This window comes from Caretta caretta, chromosome 12 (genome assembly GCF_965140235.1).
Source record: "Caretta caretta isolate rCarCar2 chromosome 12, rCarCar1.hap1, whole genome shotgun sequence".
Lineage (NCBI taxonomy): Eukaryota > Metazoa > Chordata > Testudines > Cheloniidae > Caretta > Caretta caretta.
In genome coordinates this window covers 11,686,922-11,705,676 of record NC_134217.1, presented here as the reverse complement: position 1 = coordinate 11,705,676, position 18,755 = coordinate 11,686,922, and the positions used below count along the sequence as shown (strand labels likewise).

The following is an 18,755-nucleotide window of genomic DNA, read 5'->3' as shown; positions in this document are numbered from 1 at the left end:
AGTCCTTTGATTTATTGCCCCTTTTTCACTCTAGGTTTAGGTTTTTAAGTTAAGTGTTGCTCTTGGTTAGGCCTCCACTATCCCCCTAGAGTCACTTGTTCCTGTAGGCCCATACATCTCAGCAATAATTTAGGTTTTCAAAACTGCTAAATAGATCACACTTCATTGACTAGTTGAATTACATCATGATGGGATTCAAACTCTGACAGAGACTAAGTCAGCTCCCACCCCACCCCACCCCACCTTAGAGATTTCACTGTCCTCTCCAGTTTTAGAGACACCAGCTACAGCACAGCCCTGGTTAGGATATTACATGAAGCACAAAACCCATTTCTGTATGATGCAACCTACCACTCACTCCCATCCAGCCTCAGCATATGCTGACCTAACATCTGAGCCTTGTCGTAGGTGGACAGGGCTTTCTGCTAGAAGAGCAAAGGGAAAATTAAATCCTTCAGGCATAAACTTGGGTTAGAGGATGGCACAGTTTGCCATGAAAGAGGTCAGCATCTTTATGCAATTCCTCAGGGGACACTTCACCCATGAGCATAGGATGTCTGAGGAATATCCTTAGACCATGCACTCCTGTACCATCCCCTCCCCACCTGACGATCTGCTCTCAGTTTACTATGTTCATTCCATAGTCAATTATTTGTCAGCAAGATGCCTGTGGCCTCCTTCATCCCCACCCCAATTCAACAGCACAATACAGACTTTCTGAGAATAAAATTGACTAACTCATTAATTTAGATGGTCATTGATACAGCTTCTCTCCTCTGGAAGAGAGCCCGAAGTGGGTCGTTCAGCTGCTCTCCCCCAGAGTGTGCTTATCAAGCAGGTACTCTCCCATGCCATTCTGAGGCACTTCCAGGCGCTTCAGGTTGGTGAGGTGGTCTCCCAGCTGCTTGATGGCCTTCACCTGCTCCTCCAGGTACTCAGACTCCAGGAAGTCACATAACTGCAGAAGCAGATAGGAGGTTTAGGGTATTAGATACACTTTTGCGCTCCAATATTCAATACTGTGGATTTAGTGAGCCAGTGGTGGACATACATAGTTACACCAAGAGATGCTTTCACTGCTAGTTAGCGTGAAGCCTCCAGTGCTGTGCAGTTTTGAACAGGCCTCCCTGAAGACTGTTTAGATTCTGGGAGTATGGATTTGCTTCACAGGTTTCAGGGCCATGAATCTGCTTCACTTGAGCAGATGTGATCACTCATCAGGCACATGGAAGCGAAACTGATTGAACAGAGCTACTGTTACCAGCATGACAATATCGCTAGTAAAAGAGGCTACTCAGTCATTTGTGCACAGATTAGGAGACAGGACATTAGACAGATATTTGTAGCACATTCCACTTATAACATCAACAAACTAACAAGAGCAGATATGTATGCAGGTTTCAGACGTGCTTCACTAGAGTACTGCTACCTGGATTGAAAGCCAAGGACTCACCCTCCCACACTGGGCAGCACATCCAAAGCAGAGGATAGTACATATGCTAGTCCTGACCATACTCACATGAGGGTCATTCTTCTCCATAGCCAGCTTGTGCAGGTCCAGCAGGGCTTGGTTCACAGTCTTCTCCAGCTGCAGGGCGCACTGCAGGGCCTCCAGGCTGTTCCCCCACTCATCCTGTTCTGGCTTCTGTAATATTAGCCAGGATAGCATAATAGACCCTCAACATTCTCAGAAGAATGACTTACATACAGGCATGGAGCAGATGATTATGAGAGCTGGGCAGGAAACAGTTTTCCCATCTCTTCAAACTTTCCAGTTCTGCACTTGTATGAAACTGACCATTTGAAATTTCATAAAACCCAAAGGGAGAGACCCAACCCAGAATAGCCTGTAGCCTGCTGGCTAGGGCACTTATCTGGAATGGGGAGGACTCAGCTCTGCCCAATTTCTAGGGCCCAAAGACATTAGGCATCAGGATAATAGCTATTCTAAGTTGGGCTTGGTCTTTTGCTAGAAAGACCATTCTCACAAGTGTTTTGTCAAAAGCCATACCTTAAGAGTTTCCATTTCAATCACTTTTCAATGAAAGCCCACTTTGAACTAACAACCTAATGTGGCAAAGTATTTAAAAAATAAAATCACACATTTCCTTTGGTCATGCCCGCCAATACTAATCTCTCAAGGCTTAAGTGTTTTCTAGTCAGCATGCATCATCCATTACCACTGATCAATAGCACGGCTATATTACTTCACTGCTAACCCCAAGCCTACCATTCACAGCTCAGACATTTAAGTAGAGCGGTTAGGAATTTAAATCCTGTGCTCTGGAAACAGTTTTACTCCTATGGCACTAAATAATAAGGTCAAGTTAGGTCCTTAGACTTCAAATTTGACTTGCTTATGTAGCAAAGCTCTATGGGAAATGCCTCTTAAGAGTCCCATCTCTACAGCCGCCTCATTTTCTCTTCACATAGCTGGAGAACTCCATTCCTACTAGAGACTCCATTCCACTGACCTCCCACCATGCATGGTTAGTGACTTAGTTGCTCACCTTGATGTCCTGAAGGACAACGCGCCCCCCCCCCCCTCGCTTGTTTTGGTAGGTCAGAAACCTCTCTGCATGCTCCCTTTCCTCATAGGACTACTCCTTCAGGAACTGGGCCATGTGCCTCAGGGCAACATCATCACGGTCAAAGTAGTAGGACTAGGGAGACAGGGAAAGCAGTGGTGATGATTTAGGCTATTTGGATTGTGGTGGCACCAGGAGGCCCCAGCTGAGATCAGGGCTTCATTACGGGATGTACGGTATATCAAAACACCTTCGTGCCTCAGAGAATTTGATATGCAGCTGCATAAGACCTACATAGAATAACATTTTACATGTAAAGAAGTAAGGAACTGAGACACAAGGAGCTTAAGGACAGAGTTTTCTGAAGTACTTGTGCCTCTGGCAGTTGAGTCCCAGAAATGACTATCAGTGGGATTTACAGGTTTCAGAAGATTTGCCTTAAAAATGTCCCTCTTAAGTATCACCAGCTTCCTGTGTTGGACAACCAGAAACTGAACTCACCTTAACACATTGCATTGGTACTTGAGCTTAGTGATATCTTTAATCTAGGTCACTCTTCAAATAGTGAGAGCTAAACATCTCTTTCCCCATTTCAGGCCTCTCATAATTTCCCCCAAGCTTCCTATTAGCTCCACACTAGTAGTTGCATAATCACAAAAACTCATCTTTACAAGTATATGTAACACTGTAGTTTCTAAGGACATTCTACACAACTGGGATTTCTCATAGATGGCTTTAAAAACTCAACAGCCTTAGATTTCTACTAACACCTGAGGGCTAACATACAATGAAATAGCACAGTGTTTTTGTAAGACAGGCACTCACCATGGACAAATAGACATAGCTAGCATACAGCTCCATATTCGCCATGCAGTTAATTGCAGCCTCACACTCCGAATAAAAGTTCTGATGCACCTAGGACTCCATCACTACCTGTGGGATTGAACAAGAAAGGGGCTATAGCAAAAATCTGTAACAATAACAAACACAATCTGAGCAGAAGCACAAGGCAGATATAGACCTTTCCTAGGCACAGCTGGCATTAATACTGTTCAGAATAGGGTGTGGCTGTGACTGGCAGCTGCTGCCCATTAGAAAGTCCCTTCTTCACCAAGCCATTGCAGATGAGTGTGTTAATGAATTTCACCAGTGAATGGGTGTCAGCCATATGACATCTCCAGTTAAAACCACACCTCTGACAAGAGCTGGGGAGAGGGTTCGTGATATAGAATGCTCCGGCAACTGGACATTCAGCCCAGGGTTGGGCTTGTTTTGTTTCCTGGTACAAGTTATTTTGTGTCCCACTGTGTACAAACAAATCTGGTTTCTCACACTGCCCTGTAGGGATCAGAAGACACAGAAAATAGGGTGGGGGGTGATAGATAGGTACCAAATGTATCATGTCCAAATGTCACTTACTCTAATCCAGGGGTTCTCAGACTGGGGGTTGTGACCCCTCAGGGGGTAGCGAGGTTATTACATGAGAAAGGGAGGGTCTCCTGAGCTGTCAACCTCCATCCCAATCCACACTTCACCTCCAGCATTTATAATAGTGTTAAATATAAAAAAAGTGTTTTTAATTTATCAGGGGGATCACATTCAGAGGCTTGCTGTGCGAAAGGGGTCACCAGTACAAAAGCTTGAGAACCGTTGCTCTAATCCCTACTGAGGTATTTCAGAGGTCTTTACATACTAGAAGGTTGGCCTACTGTAGGAATTCTCCCCCAAAGCATTCATCTCTCTCTATTGAATCCCACCATCTGCCATAGCAGAGGCTGGAGCATGGATATATCAGATTAACAGTGACAGAGACAAAGACATTAAACTAGACAGCTGATTCATTGCACTTACAGTCAGTGAAAACAGGGTGTCAATAGGTACATGTCCATTTCTGTTTGTGGTTCTCCACATTGACCTGGGAGATTCCCACACACCCAGCTCTCTTATTTATTCACCAATGGGGCAAAATATACTCTGTGCCGAATAGGAAGAAATGTTAGCGTCTATGCCTCCCTCCTTCCAGCTGATCTTGTAACGCACACACATACACAACCCTTATTAAAATGTATTTATTGCTTTGGGGAAAGGACCCAGTTCTGTCAATAATCAGTAATTGACATTCCCAGCTCATTTAAAGCCACACTCTCCACTCAGGTATTTGTCTCTTGTTAGCAGAGCAGGGCTGTCTCATAGGAAACAGCTGAAAATATTGTCTGGCCAGAAATCCAAAGGGTCCACTTTCCCTCAAACCTTTCTCAGTTTTGCAGAATGTGGCTTGTTCCAGCAACGGAGATGTATTATCACTGTAATCCATGCAGGCACCTTGTCCAGAGTGCACATGCACATAAACCACAAACGTAAACCAAGTAATTGTTATACCTGGTCTTCTTATCAAACCTTTTCAATTCTAGGAGACAAGCTCTGGCAGGTAGGAAACTGGCCGTGTGTGCACACTCCACAGAGAAGAAGCTCATTGAAAGAACGTTTAGGTACCAGTACAACCTGAGCCTATACAGAAGGAGGAAAGTATATGAAATTGCTCAGGTGGGAACGTTATGCATTATAGCAAAGACATTAACTGGCTTGTCCCTGCTGCTTGTTCCCAAAGAGTTGTCTGTTTAATAATTGCACGCAATTTTCAACCTTGTGTAACTAGCACCATATTTAATACCATACAACAAGCTAAAAGGAACCTCCTGTGTTGTCATTCATTTATTCAAATTTATGCCTAAAGTGCATATTAAAACTGAATCTCCCTCACCCTACTACTGTAGCAATAGGTCATACAAAAAGTTGGCCTCCTATGCCATCTTCCCACCTAAAAATATAGCTGCAGATCCAACAAAATGACAGGGAGAAGAAAAATAAGATCAATATGATGATATTTTCTACCATAGCAAGCAGATGTGCCATACTTCCATTCTTAGAGTCATGCTTAGGTTGAGTCTCAGCCAGGTAGCCTTCATCCTCCATGCCCCATTCTTTCACACCCTGTCATAGCTTCTGCCTCCGAAACAGCAATGGAGAAGAGCTCAATGTCACCTAGGTTAATTGACTATTAGCCACTTTATATCTCTGTCTGTCTAACAGACCCATATGCATGCTGAACATGAGCTAGGAGCCCTCTGAGCAGATGAAAGGTACCCCTCTAAGCTAGGGAATTACTATACCCATTTCACCAAAGGGGAGCTAAGGCACATGGCAGGTTAAGTAACTTGACCAAGGTCATAAAGGAATTCTACAGCTGAATCGAGTCCCAGTCCTGTGTCTTCTCAACTAGATCATCCCTCCTACCCAAGGTGCTCACTAACACTTGATGTTGAGCTATGTCAATGATAACAATACCCCTCTCAGAATGAGCACAGGCTTCTGTCAGAAGCCAAATCATCCACCTGCTTGATGGCTATTGTCTGTTAAGTTGCCCACATGCGGACTGCTGGAAGCATTTGAATTGTCTATAGAGGAGAGGTTGAGTTTCAGCTGTGTGACATAGCACACAGAGTAGACTAGAGATGAAGTCAATATGGGGTGGATGGGAGAAGCCCATGACACATACACTAGGCCCAAGGTGTGTATGCGTGCATTACCTGTTCCCCAGTCTCTGGCTAGGTTATGCCTTGTTCTAGCAATCTTACTGTAGGATTGTAGTGTTTATTCTCTGCTTCCAGAATGCAGACAGTGAGTAATTCAAAGAGAATGGCCTCCATAGAAAGCTTAGACTACCCACATGTCTGAGCCTACAAGCTTCCAGAAGACTGAAGGTTTAACTTGCTCATATCCACACTAAAGAACAAAGGATATTTTAATGACACTTCCCCCATCCCCAGTTCTGTTGCTGAATGAGCCAGGCTCAATTTCAGCTCCTTGTTACATGGCTTTGGTCATCTTCAGTGCTGCAGAAGCCAACTAACTGGGATGTAGGCAAAAAAACATCAAATAGCAACTCTGTTCTCTAGCTTGTCCTAAATTGGTACCATATTTAGGAGTTTGCTTTTCCACTCTAGACTTAGAGTGGAAAGTGAAGACCCTCATTGAAGATGCTACCAAAAGCACCCTGGGGCGGGGGGGCACAGCAGGGCAAAACAAGACAATAGGAGGCTATCCCAATATGGTTTAATGATTTAGTTCTGTAATTGATTCAGTGCAGTATGCTGGCCTATGTGTGCTTTAGGCAGGAAAACGTAAGCCTGTCTTATGGCTATTTCCATAAGAAACTGTACCTGAAGTCTTAGTGATGCATCATCTCTGTTTGTTTTGATGCCTGCCTCTTGTGTGGCAAGGATGAGACAATGTTTCCTTCTTCTCCAAGCTTTTTAGCAAGTCTACCCAGCAACCATGACACTATCTTGTCGGGAGTAATACTCCATGACTCCCAAAATGCTCCCTGTTCATGAGAATCTTCCTACAGGAATGAGACTAGAACAAATAAAAGTAGAAACCAAGTTGCTGGACAAATAGCACATTTTATTTTGAGGCCATGCAGATATTGTAACTCACAAGCAGCTGTAATAGACAAGAGATCAGGGCTGCACTCTTGACAGCTTCAGAGCTTGGAGCTCAGCTGCTCTCCCCCAGGGTGAGCTTGTCGAACAGGTACTCTCCCATGCTGTTCTGGGGCACTTCCAGGCGCTTCAGGTTGGTGAGGTGGTCTCCCAGCTGCTTGATGGTCTTCACCTGCTCCTCCAGGTACTCAGTCTCCAGGAAGTCACAGAGCTGCAGGGAAACAGGGAGGGCTAGAATGGACTTCCTCCTGCTCAGATATACAGCACAGCATGGTTTTATGGAGTTGCCAGCTATGCACCAAGCTGCAATGCCATAGACAGCTAGTTGTAGTCAAACTTTCTCAGTCCCCCAGATGCTCTTCTCATGCTAGTCCCTGAAAGTCTGGGGAGGGAGGCTCAAGAGGGCATTCTGCAGACATTTAGTGCCTACCTACTGAGACAAGCCAACAAGTAGGCACTCATGCTACAGTGGCGGCTTACTCAAGTACCTGGATAGATTATAGTAGCTTGGACCATAGAAGAGGAGAAACCTTGATCTATGGCTTCCCCCACCCCATCCTAGGGATTTTGTATGGGAAATAGCTATACAAGACAGCTTTGTCACCCTCCCTTAATTTGTAGCTATAGGGACCAGTCATTTCCTGACTTGATCTTGTGACCCTGCCCTCCCAAAACATTGTCTGGCTTATTCTTTTACAGTAGGTTGGGATAGTTGCTATTTGCTTATTTGTATCCATAAGAACCAGAGGGTGTAGAGGGAGACCTTCTATCATGGGTATGTTAGACCAATTCACTTTTGATGCCCTGACCACAGAAGTCAGACACTCCCTAGTTTTAGAGAGGTCTGGGATCTGCAGAGGCCAGCTAATGAGGATTCTAGACCATGTCAACGTAGTATTGAAACTACCACCACTCATGAAGAGCTATTCGCTTCTCTTTACTCACATGAGGGTCATTCTGCTCTGTAGCCAGCTTGTGCAGGTCCAGCAGGGCCTGGTTCACAGTCTTCTCCAGCTGCAGGGCACACTGCAGGGCCTCCAGGCTGTTCCCCCACTCATCCCGCTCTGGCTTCTGTGCAAGAGAGTAATATTCAGTCTGGTCCTGCCTCTCCAATTGCATTCTCATTTATCCAAAATGCTATTATCTGCACCTCTACATTATCCAGATCCCTTCCTTGTTCCCCCATCTGTCTTATGCTGGTGACTAGAAAGGAATTTGGATAATGCATAGGTTCAGACAAGAGAGCAGAGACCCTTAACCAGGACTGTGAGGACCACAACTAATCCCCAGCTGCATGCAAGGCCACCCTGCTGCTGAATGGCTCATGCCCCCTTGATTATCTGATCTCCCAATGATCCAAATAGTCCTCAATGCTATTGGATAATCAGTATATAGCTAAAGTCTTAATTCACTGGCATATGTTGTATTAAAAAAGGTTTCCCCACCCTACCCTCAAGTATAGGGAAAGCAAACTGTAGCTAAAACACAGGGGAAGGGGAAGAGATTGTGTGGAAGCAGGAAAGGGAAGAGGATGGACAAAGTTCTGTGAATTATTAGAATACCAGCTAGAGTGCTCATACAAATCTCTAGTACAAGGGGTGGTGTAGACCACAGTGAATGAAGGCTAGGGCTAGAATTACAGAGAGTTTTACAGATACATGGACAAAAGGTACACATCTTGTGCTCCTGATCCATAGGCCTCAGAGAGAGCACCCTCAATAGATGAGAATACCTAACTTATGCAGTACTTAACAGATCTCAAAGCACATTACAAGGAAGTTATCCCCATTTCACAGATGGGGAAATTGAGGCACAAGAAGTAGTGACTTGCTCAAGGTCACCCACCCTGGGAATAACAAAACCAGGAATAGAACCCAGGTTGCCCGAGTCCCATTCATTAAGCCCTACTACTCTACATTTTATTCTTGCAGGGCCAGTGAGTCATGTTTATGCTACGGAAAAAAGTTACTTGGCAGCAGAATTTAGGGCAGCCATGTGATCCCTCAGAACCTCCCCTTGGATTTGTTTCTCACCTTGATGTCCTGCAGGACAATGCGCCCCCCTCGCTTGTTCTGGTATATCAGGAACTTCTCTGCATGCTCCCTCTCCTCCTGGGACCGCTCTGTCAGGAACTGGACCACATGCCTCAGGGCCACATCATCACGGTCAAAGTAATAAGACTAAGGAAAGTGTAAAATATTAACAAAGACATTGTCATGTGATAAGGATAAAAACTTAACAGAAAAACAGTTTCTTCTAATGTGCAATAGAGAACCTCACTCTGAGGAAAGAGATCCCATCTCACTCTTCCTCTGTGAAGAAGGCTATACACAGAAACTCAAGCATCTCTTACCTATTGACGGTGGAGTACATACATATGCAAATGAAGGCCTCCCCACTTACCCTACCAAGAAGCATTACTATCATACTCCTGATAGTGTTGACATAGGGACCTCAGATTGTGAGTGAGTGTTGGTAGCTCTTCCTTTGTCTGTAATAGATTTGCTGCATGGGCAATGGCCTGTTCTTGCCACCTTATACCCATGACTTAACACTAATGGGTGCCTCTCAGTTCTCAGGAGAGGCCATAGTCACTTTTTCCCTATTTGTTACATAGTTTTGTAAGTCTTTTTTTTTTTTTTTTAATTCACCATGGTTCATTTACTCAGTTACAAACAGTTACCTTAATAGGTCTATAAAGGACATTTCTGTCTGCTTTCTAACAGCCTTAGCCTCTGAAGAACAGAGGCAACACTCACCATGGACAGATAGACATAGCTGGCATACAGCTCCAGGTTCACCAGGTGGTTCACAGCAGCCTCACAGTCAGCATGGAAATTTTGGCGCACCTGGGACTCCATTCCTCTGCTTGAAAAGTTTTTGCAGTATAGTGTGATCAATAAGCTAAAGCTTAGAGCAACTTCTCTTCAGGCACTACTACGCAAAACCCACAACTCCTCACCCACAAACACCTGTTTCCCCTCTAGCTGCTATTAATAGTGTTCAAAGCCAGGTATGGGTGTGAATGACAGCTGTGGCTGCCCAATGGAAACACCCTTCCTCACCAAGGAACCAGGTGGGGCTGTAGGTGAGGCTGTTTCTCAGTTTCCACAGGTAACGTGACCTGGCCAATTAGCAGAATGACCCTGAAGCCTAGGCTGGCCAGATAGGGAAGACAAATGAGGAAAGTTCAACAGACACATCCAGTTTCCCAATAGCTCTGTAAGGAAGGGAAAAGAGGAGTAGTGGGGGGTGTTTGGAGGACAGACACTGATGATGATAGTGGCCAGATAAGTACCTAAATACTTAGCTTAGGGATATACCTTAAATTAGACAAAATGCTCACATCTTTCCTACGACATCTCCAAAGGGGGGCATGAGCCCTTCTGCTATCTGAAATGTTACCTAGCACAGCTGGTGTTCTATGGAGAACATGGAAAGGACCTTGAGGTTTATCATAAGATAGGGCATGGGAGGAAAAGTCAAGATCAGGAAGGTCACAGCAGCAAGGACTGTGCTTTTCTTTATGTTTTTACAGAACCTAGCACATTGAGGGTATTACCAGAAATGAATAAACAACAACAAAAAATATAACCTGAACAAAGGGGAAAACCTGGAGCCCCAGAGACCCCAGGAGAGAGTGAGGCGCCTGGGGGGAGCCAGCAGCCACGTGGTGCATAGCAGCTGGGGCATCTGAGAGTTGGCAACAATGGTCACAGAAACAGAAAGCCAAAGGTAAAGCTGGACACAATTCATAATACGGTATTACACTGGAAGGTGTCAATGACAATCGAGGGTTTGTAGTGGCCAACCGCAGCATGTTGTTTCATGATTACATTTCCGGTTGATGGGGTGAGCAGCATAAATATGCAAGTGTTTTGAAGAAACAGGCAAACCTGGGCTAAAGGACTCCTGTGACCCACCTGCAATGATTTGACAGCCAATATTTTTCTTCAGTAAAAGATTACAGTATTTCCAACCTTCCTTTGCTGCCTTTTATTCCAAATGGTTTCTGGCTGCATATTCACTACATAATACAGCCTCCTCCCCCCCAACACACACCCCTTATGCCAGCATCTGGCTATATAGCAGGTCTGTCCGCAAATGGCTAAATTTAAAGAGAGCCAGTGGCAGGAGCTACTGTCTCTCTAAGTTGTTCCACAGATTTTGATTCTCTGCCTTTCACTTCTAATAAATGGATCTTAGCAAGCAGGGGGAAGAATCCGATCCTGGCTCCGTTCACCATCTCAGAGGGTAAAATGAGAGGAGACCCCTTTGAATTGTTAGAAGTAGGAAAAACAAATCATGAATTTTCTGATTAGCTTGTAATATCAAACAGTCACCCTGTTGACATTCAGCTAGCTTGACAAGCTGCTTATTATGAACAGTGCCTATTTACAGAGCTAACACGCACAGGATGGCAGTCACAGTGTTGCACAAAGACAGCCTAATACACTGCAGATGCAGAACTTGAGGCAGGTGCAGCTCAGGTGCTGAAACAGATTTCCAGGCAGACCAAGTTATCTCAACAGGTCTCTCCTGTAAAGGGCAGCAATAGAAACAGAACAAAACTGGCAACAACTCATCCCTGCCATTTTTTCCTGTTTATTACCTATCTGAAGCCAACATCTGAATAGAGCCCAACCTTCAGCACCTAAGTGTTAGGCCTCCCTCAGTAACCAAGGTGGCACTAAACTCTCGTGAGGTGGCATAAGAGAGGGGAGAAAGAGTGGCTTCCTATTAATAAGTGGAGAAAAGTGTTGAACTCTGTTCCTTACTAAAGAGGAGGGGAGCCCATGGCATTTGACAGGTTTCAGAGTAGCAGCCGTGTTAGTCTGTATTCGCAAAAATAACAGGAGGACTTGTGGCACCTTAGAGACTAACCAATTTATTTGAGCGTGAGCGACTGCTTTTTCCACTTTTATGCATCCCATGCAGTGAGCTGTAGCTCACGAAAGCTCACACTCAAATAAATTGGTTAGTCTCTAAGGTGCCACAAGTCCTCCTGTTCTCACCGCATTTGGTTTACTGCTATCGTGTCTAGCGTGCACTCTCACATCTACAGATGGCAATGAAAGCTAAGCAGCTAATGGGCTGTCTCCCCCACCTACCTACCCTCGCCTTTGCCCAGCAGTACGGTGCCTGGTTCTAGGTTGCGGGGAAGAGGTGACATCTGAAAAATATTGAGCCTTGCTGTGTACTTGAGCTCCTCTGGTAAGAAGCTCTCACTGCAGTTCTCATAAAGCTAGCACCAGAGCCCAGTGCAGATTACGTCTATGTTTTAGACCAAAGAAGGGTTGTTTTTTTTTTTTTTAAACAAACTGCTGTATATAGCCATGTCAGAAGACCTCTTGTGAGACAGTACTAGCCAAATGCTTTTCAGCTGCTTGCCTGGGCAAGTTATGTTACATGGCATTATTTTGCCTAAGCAGAATCCTGGAATAGACCTTTTCCCTCAGTACCTGCAGCAATGCTTTGACGGTACCTCAGTGGTGTAGGGATACTAGCTGGAGAGTCAACACTATAACAGCCTTGAGTGGTAGGCATAAACCCAGCTTCTCTCTTAAGTGACTTTAAGAGGATGCAGAAAGTACTGCACCTGAAAATAAGCTGTATCTGTTTAGCTGACCACTCATGAATTCAGACAGCAAAGGGTGGGAATGAACCTCAGCTGGGATGGAGAGTGTTACCTTCCAGATGTATACTGTAGTGGGTACAACCGATAAGCCTGTTATTTTATCCACCATAATTGCTAAGGCACTCACTAGATGTGCAGCTCCTGTTCGTGTGTAGTGTAATTAGTGACTTACTGAAGCCAATTTAACAGACTAAGAAAGGGCAAAGTCAGGTTACAACTGACAGCTATGTTTTATTCACAGTAAATAGCTCAATTCTTATTTCCTCTGCATACAGATGAGTCATCAAATAAGCAATATCCCTCGAGTCCAGTTCAACGGCTGTCCTCCAGGGTGAGCTTGTCAAACAGGTACTCTCCCAAGCCATTCTGGGGTGCTCCCAGGCGCTTCAGGTTGGTGAGGTGGTCTCCCAGCTGCTTGATGGTCTTCACCTGCTCCTCCAGGTACTCAGACTCCAGGAAGTCACAGAGCTGCAAGAGAAAAGCAGAGGGTTAGGAGGACTATGCTGGGTTACAGATTTTTGTAGCCCAGTAGTGTCAGTCACACTTCAGACTTTTCATGGCATAATCTCAAGATGAGACCTCCCATTTTCAGGGATGATTCTACAAAAAGCAGTATTCTGCGTTTGTCCAGAGCAATAGCACCACTGACCTCAAGCCTGGATGAGGTTTCCAATAAGGAATCCTAGGAGGTGGTAGCAAGGAACATGCAGAGTCATTGTATAAACCTCATGCAGAGCAAAAAAATTCCCAATCCCATCTAAGATTAGAGATCAAGAAAGATCAGGCCATAATCCAAGGCATAATACAGCAGATTAGAGCCTTAAGTGTAGGGAGAGGCAAAACAAGCAGTGGTGAAGGGCAAAGAATAATGTGAGAGGCAGTCCAGGAAGGGGTCTCTCCAGCTCTTGATTTATGGCATGTTTCCTCTTTACCCCTTCCCACCACAGACCCTGTAGTTTCTCCTCAAGTGAATCAGTGTTCAAATTCTGAGCCTCTCCTACTCTTCTCTGTAGGAAAGGAAATAGTAACTGCTATTTCCTTTACTATCCAGTCACTCACATGGGGGTCATTCCTCTCAGTAGCCAGCTTGTGCAGGTCCAGCAGGGCCTGGTTCACAGTCTTCTCCAGCTGCAGGGCGCATTGCAAGGCCTCCAGGCTGTTTCCCCACTCATCCTGCTCTGGCCTCTGTAGGAGACCAGCAACAGAATGGAAACATTTGCACTATTGGAAGTAGATCCCTGCTTCCTTCATCTAGGAGTTAGCACATTTGCTTAGCTCCTTGCTATATGCTTGTCATTCAGCAATTTTATTCTCAATGCTTTTTCTCTAAGCAAAAGCATTTTTCCTGACACAAACACTTTAGAATTAACAAAGGGCCACTAGCTGTGCAGTCTTCTCACACATAAAGGAGACTTCAGTCATTGGAAAACAGTAAGTTAGAACAAAACAAAAAATAGTGTCCATTTGAAAACAGAGCCCAATACGTGCTAGGTAAGAAGCAGGCAGTAAAAGTTTCTTATTCTTCAAATGAGCACCAGGACAATGGGCTGATCAGGTAGTAGATTAGGTCTCTTTTACAGACGAGAAATGCCACTACCAGCCTATGCATCAGGTTCACACAGCAAGAAATGCTGAGTTACTGTCCTAGAACCTTCATTCTACTCTCCCATTTGGGTGATTACTGACTGTCTCACCTTGATGTCCTGCAGGACAATGCGTCCCCCTCGTTTGTTCTGGTATTTCAGGAACTTCTCTGCATGCTCCCGCTCCTCATGGGACTGCTCCTTCAGGAACTGGGCCATGTGCTTCAGGGCCACATCATCACGGTCAAAGTAGTAGGACTGGGGAGGAGGACAGGAAATGAATGACATTTGACAGTAATAAAGCATCATGCCACAGGAAGTTCCTTGCTGTGAAGGGACTTCTCATGTGGCTTTCATTATTCTAGGCAGCAGCTCTTCAGCTGTAGCGATAGATCCTTCCCCATACCTTCACTGTGCTTACCTACTACAGGAAGAACCAAGCTATACACCTTCAGATGAAGCCAGACAAAGAATTATGACCATAGTTCTTTGATACCCACATCAGCATCACAAAGAGAAGGGCTTCGGAAAGCCCTCCCTATACTCCAGAACATACAGGGAACCTAAATCCTTTCTACTTCATCTGCATAGCTCACTGCCTCACATTTCTGCTGGACATTCTCAAGGCAAAACACAACATATAGTGTTTCAGGGCTATACAGGTGCAGTATTGATTACTGAGTTTACAAGTAGGAACGCTACATAGAAAAGAGGACTAGAAGAGCATGCCCCTTTTTCTGCCAGATCCCAGCTGTATAAAGTTTGCCAGCCAGCTAACTCTAGGGTGTAACTCTACTCACAGCTGTTTTAATTTAGAGCTTTCTGTGGAAGGCAAAGAGTCTTTAAGCAATACCATTAGACAAAAGAATCTAGTTGCTAGTTTTCCCTCATTCACTTAACAGATCTGAGAGTTGTTTGTGCTGTTATAGATAAGGATCTCTCCCCACCTCTTACATGGAATCATTTTCCAGCCATCTTTGATGGTTATAAAGAAGAGGCAAACATTACTTAACTATGGCTCAGGAGCAAGCAGTTGTCCAGCATGAAGATATTTCACTAGCCACAGAGTTAATAGAAGGACAGGATTAGTGGTTCAAGAATCAAAGATGAACATAATGAACCTTCTAGATCTTGAAGATGAAGACTCCATCTCCAAGGTTACTAGTTTAATAGCTGATCTATAGACCCCTATAAGGGAAATTTTTACTTTAGCCTAAAATTGCTTCAGGAACAGCTACTTGGAAAAGGTACTCAACCCAGATAATAAGAGAAACCTCTAAAGCTTATTTTAGCATGAGAATGTGAACCCCCCAATGCAAAAAAAAAAGTCACACCAAGTCCTGGATTTGCAGGACCACCAGAGAAACACTCACCAGGGACAGATAGACATAGCTGGCATACAGCTCCAGGTTCACCATGCTGTTCACAGCAGCCTCACACTCAGCATGGAAGTTCTGGCACACTTGAGACTCCATTCAGCAGTTTAGCTACCCACAAACTCTAGAACCAAGCTCTAGACAACCCCTCCCAAGCCAAGACCACAGCCTATGCCTTCACAGTTGCTATTAATTCCCTTCAGAGTCACATGTGGGTGTGATTGCCAGCTGCTGCTGCCCAATGGAAATCTCATTTGCATCAAGGAACCAATGAGCAGCAGGGTGGGGTTGTTCCTGACTTCCCACAGGTGAAGGGATGATTCAGTAATATGACTTGACCTGTTACCATGACAACCTATTTGGTGTATGGCAGCCTGAGCTAGAGTGACAAGTTCAGCAAATAAATCCAATAACACCCTGTGAGGAAGGAAAGGACAGAGGTGTTAGGGGGTGTCTGGAGGAATGTTTATATAGCTGCTGAGTCACTATGATAATAGAGGCTATATAAATGCCCACACAGAATAGATACACATGAGATTAGATACATGTTCCTTGGCCTGCACATGGCTTCCCATTTCTTGTGACATTTCCCAAGGAACGCCAAAGCCTCTCAGATGTCTGAAATGCAGCTTAATGCAACTCCCTGTTCTGTTCTATGGAGAACTCTGAAATCCCCTCTCTGTTCAGATCTGTCTCTAACAGGCTGGGGTTTCTCCCAGGAGAGACTGTGGTAGGAAAGTGCAAAGGCTGGAGCATCACAATGGAGTGTAAACGGGGATTGTGCCTTCCCTCATATTTGTGTAGCACCCAGCTCATTATGGGCACTACAAAGGAAAAAATAATAACAGCAAAAGTATAACCGGAAGAGGACAGCTCAAGCAGAGCAGTGGAGACCTAAGGGAACTGGAGGGACACAAGAGGAGCCCAGGGGACATGGACAGGAGCAGCCAACATGTGTGAAAATGGCAATGATTCCAACAAGAACAGCCATCTAACTATTCTTGTGGCAATGCAAAAACAGAATACCCTGCATCCCACGTGTTTTACAGAGGTCTGTTCCTCCCAGCTAATGTCAATGCAGCAAGTCTGTCTGACAGCATTGCAAGGAATGACTGAATTCTCAGAAACCCAGCTGCAGGCAAAGGTCCTGGAATTAAGGGTGCTGCCGCACCCTCTGGATTGATGTGGAGTCCATTATTCACCGGGTTTACAGTTTGGTTCAATGGCTCTCAGCACCCGCACTGTGAAAATTGTTCCAGTACCCCTGGCTGCAGGATCCAGTTTTTCCTCAAAGGGTCACACGTTCAGGGACACTGGGAAATCCCTCTCTCTGCCATCCATATTTCTTAACCACAAAATTTAAAAACAAAATTTGAAAAGCACACACTGACAGGTCTTCTCTTCCATTCATTCCTAGGAAGCAGCTCTTAGCATCTGGAATGGATCCTGCTGCATACCAGAGCCGCATCAGAGAAGAAAGCAACAGATGACCCTTTGGATAATGCAGGCAGCGGTGGGATGTGGGAGTCAAAGAATGGAGTTCCTGAATAGTCTGTAAGGGCAATACTCCATTTACATAGAATATCTCACATATTAAGCCATCTTGGAAATCTGTTCCTCCCAAATTAAACATAGACTTAAAGCAGGATTCCCTTTGTCAAGCAACTTCAAAGAGACTGGGAGTCGCAAAATATACCTTGACACTGAGCAATGAGTTGTAGAAAATCAGTGACCTTGAACGCAGCTGCTGGTACCAGATCTCATGGGGCGGGGGCAGTAGAAAAGGCAAAGAGCAACACTGACAGCCACTTGGCCCTGCTACTCTTCCAGTTATCACTATGCTAGAATACGAGACTACACAGAGCCCAGCTTTCAATAACCTTGTGTTTATTAACAGCCTCTGCGTAGATGTAGCTCTCTGGTGCTGTATTACTCCATGCAGGATATTTGAGGACAAACAGGTTTCAAGCTGTCACTTTCTTTAAATCTTCAGTTGCACCTTCTATAAACCAAATGGCATCAGCCCCATCTCTAACTTCTCAACAAAGATAATTTCATGTCATATTCAAAATTCAGCTCTTTTTGGGTAGAAAGAGGCTATTCCAAAGGCACCTATCACCATAGTACCTACTAAGCCAAGAAAAAAACCCTAAAAAATGGAAACTAGGTTTTCTTTTTCTCTCTCTCTCTTGCTCCTCCCCCTATTTTGGAGGACAGATGCCCTGAGTGTTTGTCCGTCCCGTCCCCCGTCCCCCCGTTTTTTTTTCAAAGTACTATTTTATCTCATTTACCCCGGCAAGGAGTTCTGTAGCTGTGATCCTGCCACAGAACAAAGGAGCAAGATTGCACCTCTGCCTCCTGACATGTATATACAATACTAGCCTGAAGCAGGTGAGTAGGTTGCAGCCATAGCCAATATATGTATCTAGTATCCAATGAGAGGATGGTCTATGCAGGAGAGATCTCAGAGACCCACCCACATGCACAGAGATTTCCTGATTCAGGCTGAGTAGCAAGTATATGCAACAGCAAGTGGGTCTAGCCTCAAGTAAGTGGGGGGAAGGATAGCTCAGTGGTTTGAGCAGTGGCCTGCTAAACCCAGGGTTGTGAGCTCAATCCTTGAGGGGGCCATTTAGGGATATGGGGCAAAAATCTGTTGGATGATTTAATTGGAGATTGGTCCGACTTTGAGCAGGAGGTTGGACTAGATGATCTCCTGAGGTCCCTTCCAACCCTGATATTCTATGATTCTATGGTGGTCACATGTGCGCCCACAACCAGGGGATTTCTAAACCTAGTCATACTAATGGCACAATTCCTCAGCTATCGGGAAGCTCAGTCCACTACTCACACAATTACAGTTTGACATCAGATGATTGATGGCAGTGTTCTTGTATTATTCACTCTTGCCTTGGACGTCTACCCCACTCATTCACAGTGCAGCTCCTCAGCAGAAGAGGGGGTGTTCTGCTTTTCCTTTATCATACACACACCCAGAGCAGTATCCAGTTATCCCACCCCACTATCCCAAATAGCTCGTGATGCACTATTATTAGTAGTCATCCTCACAGAGACGTATCATTCAAATGCATTGACTTTAGAGCACCAGGCTTATAGCTACAAAGGAC

General features: G+C 44.9%; 2 protein-coding genes and 1 pseudogene across 2 annotated transcripts; all 3 read right to left on the bottom strand.

Moving 5' to 3' along the window:
- Nucleotides 1–802: 802 nt before the first annotated feature.
- Nucleotides 803–3,455, bottom strand: LOC125620606 (ferritin heavy chain A-like; annotated as a pseudogene).
- A 3,630-nt stretch (nt 3,456–7,085) lies between these two features.
- LOC125620603 (ferritin heavy chain A-like) lies at nt 7,086–9,891 on the bottom strand. The gene is made up of 4 exons (XM_048816525.1): nt 9,790–9,891; nt 9,064–9,210; nt 7,976–8,101; nt 7,086–7,241 (listed from the first exon to the last, which is right to left on the bottom strand). The coding sequence occupies exons 1-4, from the start codon at nt 9,889–9,891 to the stop codon at nt 7,086–7,088; spliced, it is 531 nt and encodes a 176-aa protein (XP_048672482.1).
- Nucleotides 9,892–12,874: 2,983 nt separating this feature from the next.
- LOC125620599 (ferritin heavy chain A-like) lies at nt 12,875–15,823 on the bottom strand. Its single transcript, XM_048816519.2, has 4 exons — nt 15,625–15,823; nt 14,363–14,509; nt 13,728–13,853; nt 12,875–13,136 (listed from the first exon to the last, which is right to left on the bottom strand). The coding sequence occupies exons 1-4, from the start codon at nt 15,724–15,726 to the stop codon at nt 12,981–12,983; spliced, it is 531 nt and encodes a 176-aa protein (XP_048672476.2). The 5' UTR covers nt 15,727–15,823; the 3' UTR covers nt 12,875–12,980.
- Between the last annotated feature and the right edge of the window lie 2,932 nt (nt 15,824–18,755).

Excerpts from the sequence above, each read along its gene's own strand:
- LOC125620599 (XM_048816519.2), bottom strand. The coding sequence starts at position 15,726 with ATGGAGTCTCAAGTGTGCCAGAACTTCCATGCTGAGTGTGAGGCTGCT. Across the intron at positions 13,854-14,362 it reads TTGTCCTGCAGGACATCAAG|AGGCCAGAGCAGGATGAGTG; the intron begins GTGAGACAGTCA and ends GGTCTCCTACAG. Across the intron at positions 13,137-13,727 it reads CTGAGAGGAATGACCCCCAT|CTCTGTGACTTCCTGGAGTC; the intron begins GTGAGTGACTGG and ends TTTCTCTTGCAG.
- LOC125620603 (XM_048816525.1), bottom strand. The coding sequence starts at position 9,891 with ATGGAGTCCCAGGTGCGCCAAAATTTCCATGCTGACTGTGAGGCTGCT. Across the intron at positions 8,102-9,063 it reads TTGTCCTGCAGGACATCAAG|AAGCCAGAGCGGGATGAGTG; the intron begins GTGAGAAACAAA and ends TCTCTTGCACAG. Across the intron at positions 7,242-7,975 it reads CAGAGCAGAATGACCCTCAT|CTCTGTGACTTCCTGGAGAC; the intron begins GTGAGTAAAGAG and ends GTTTCCCTGCAG.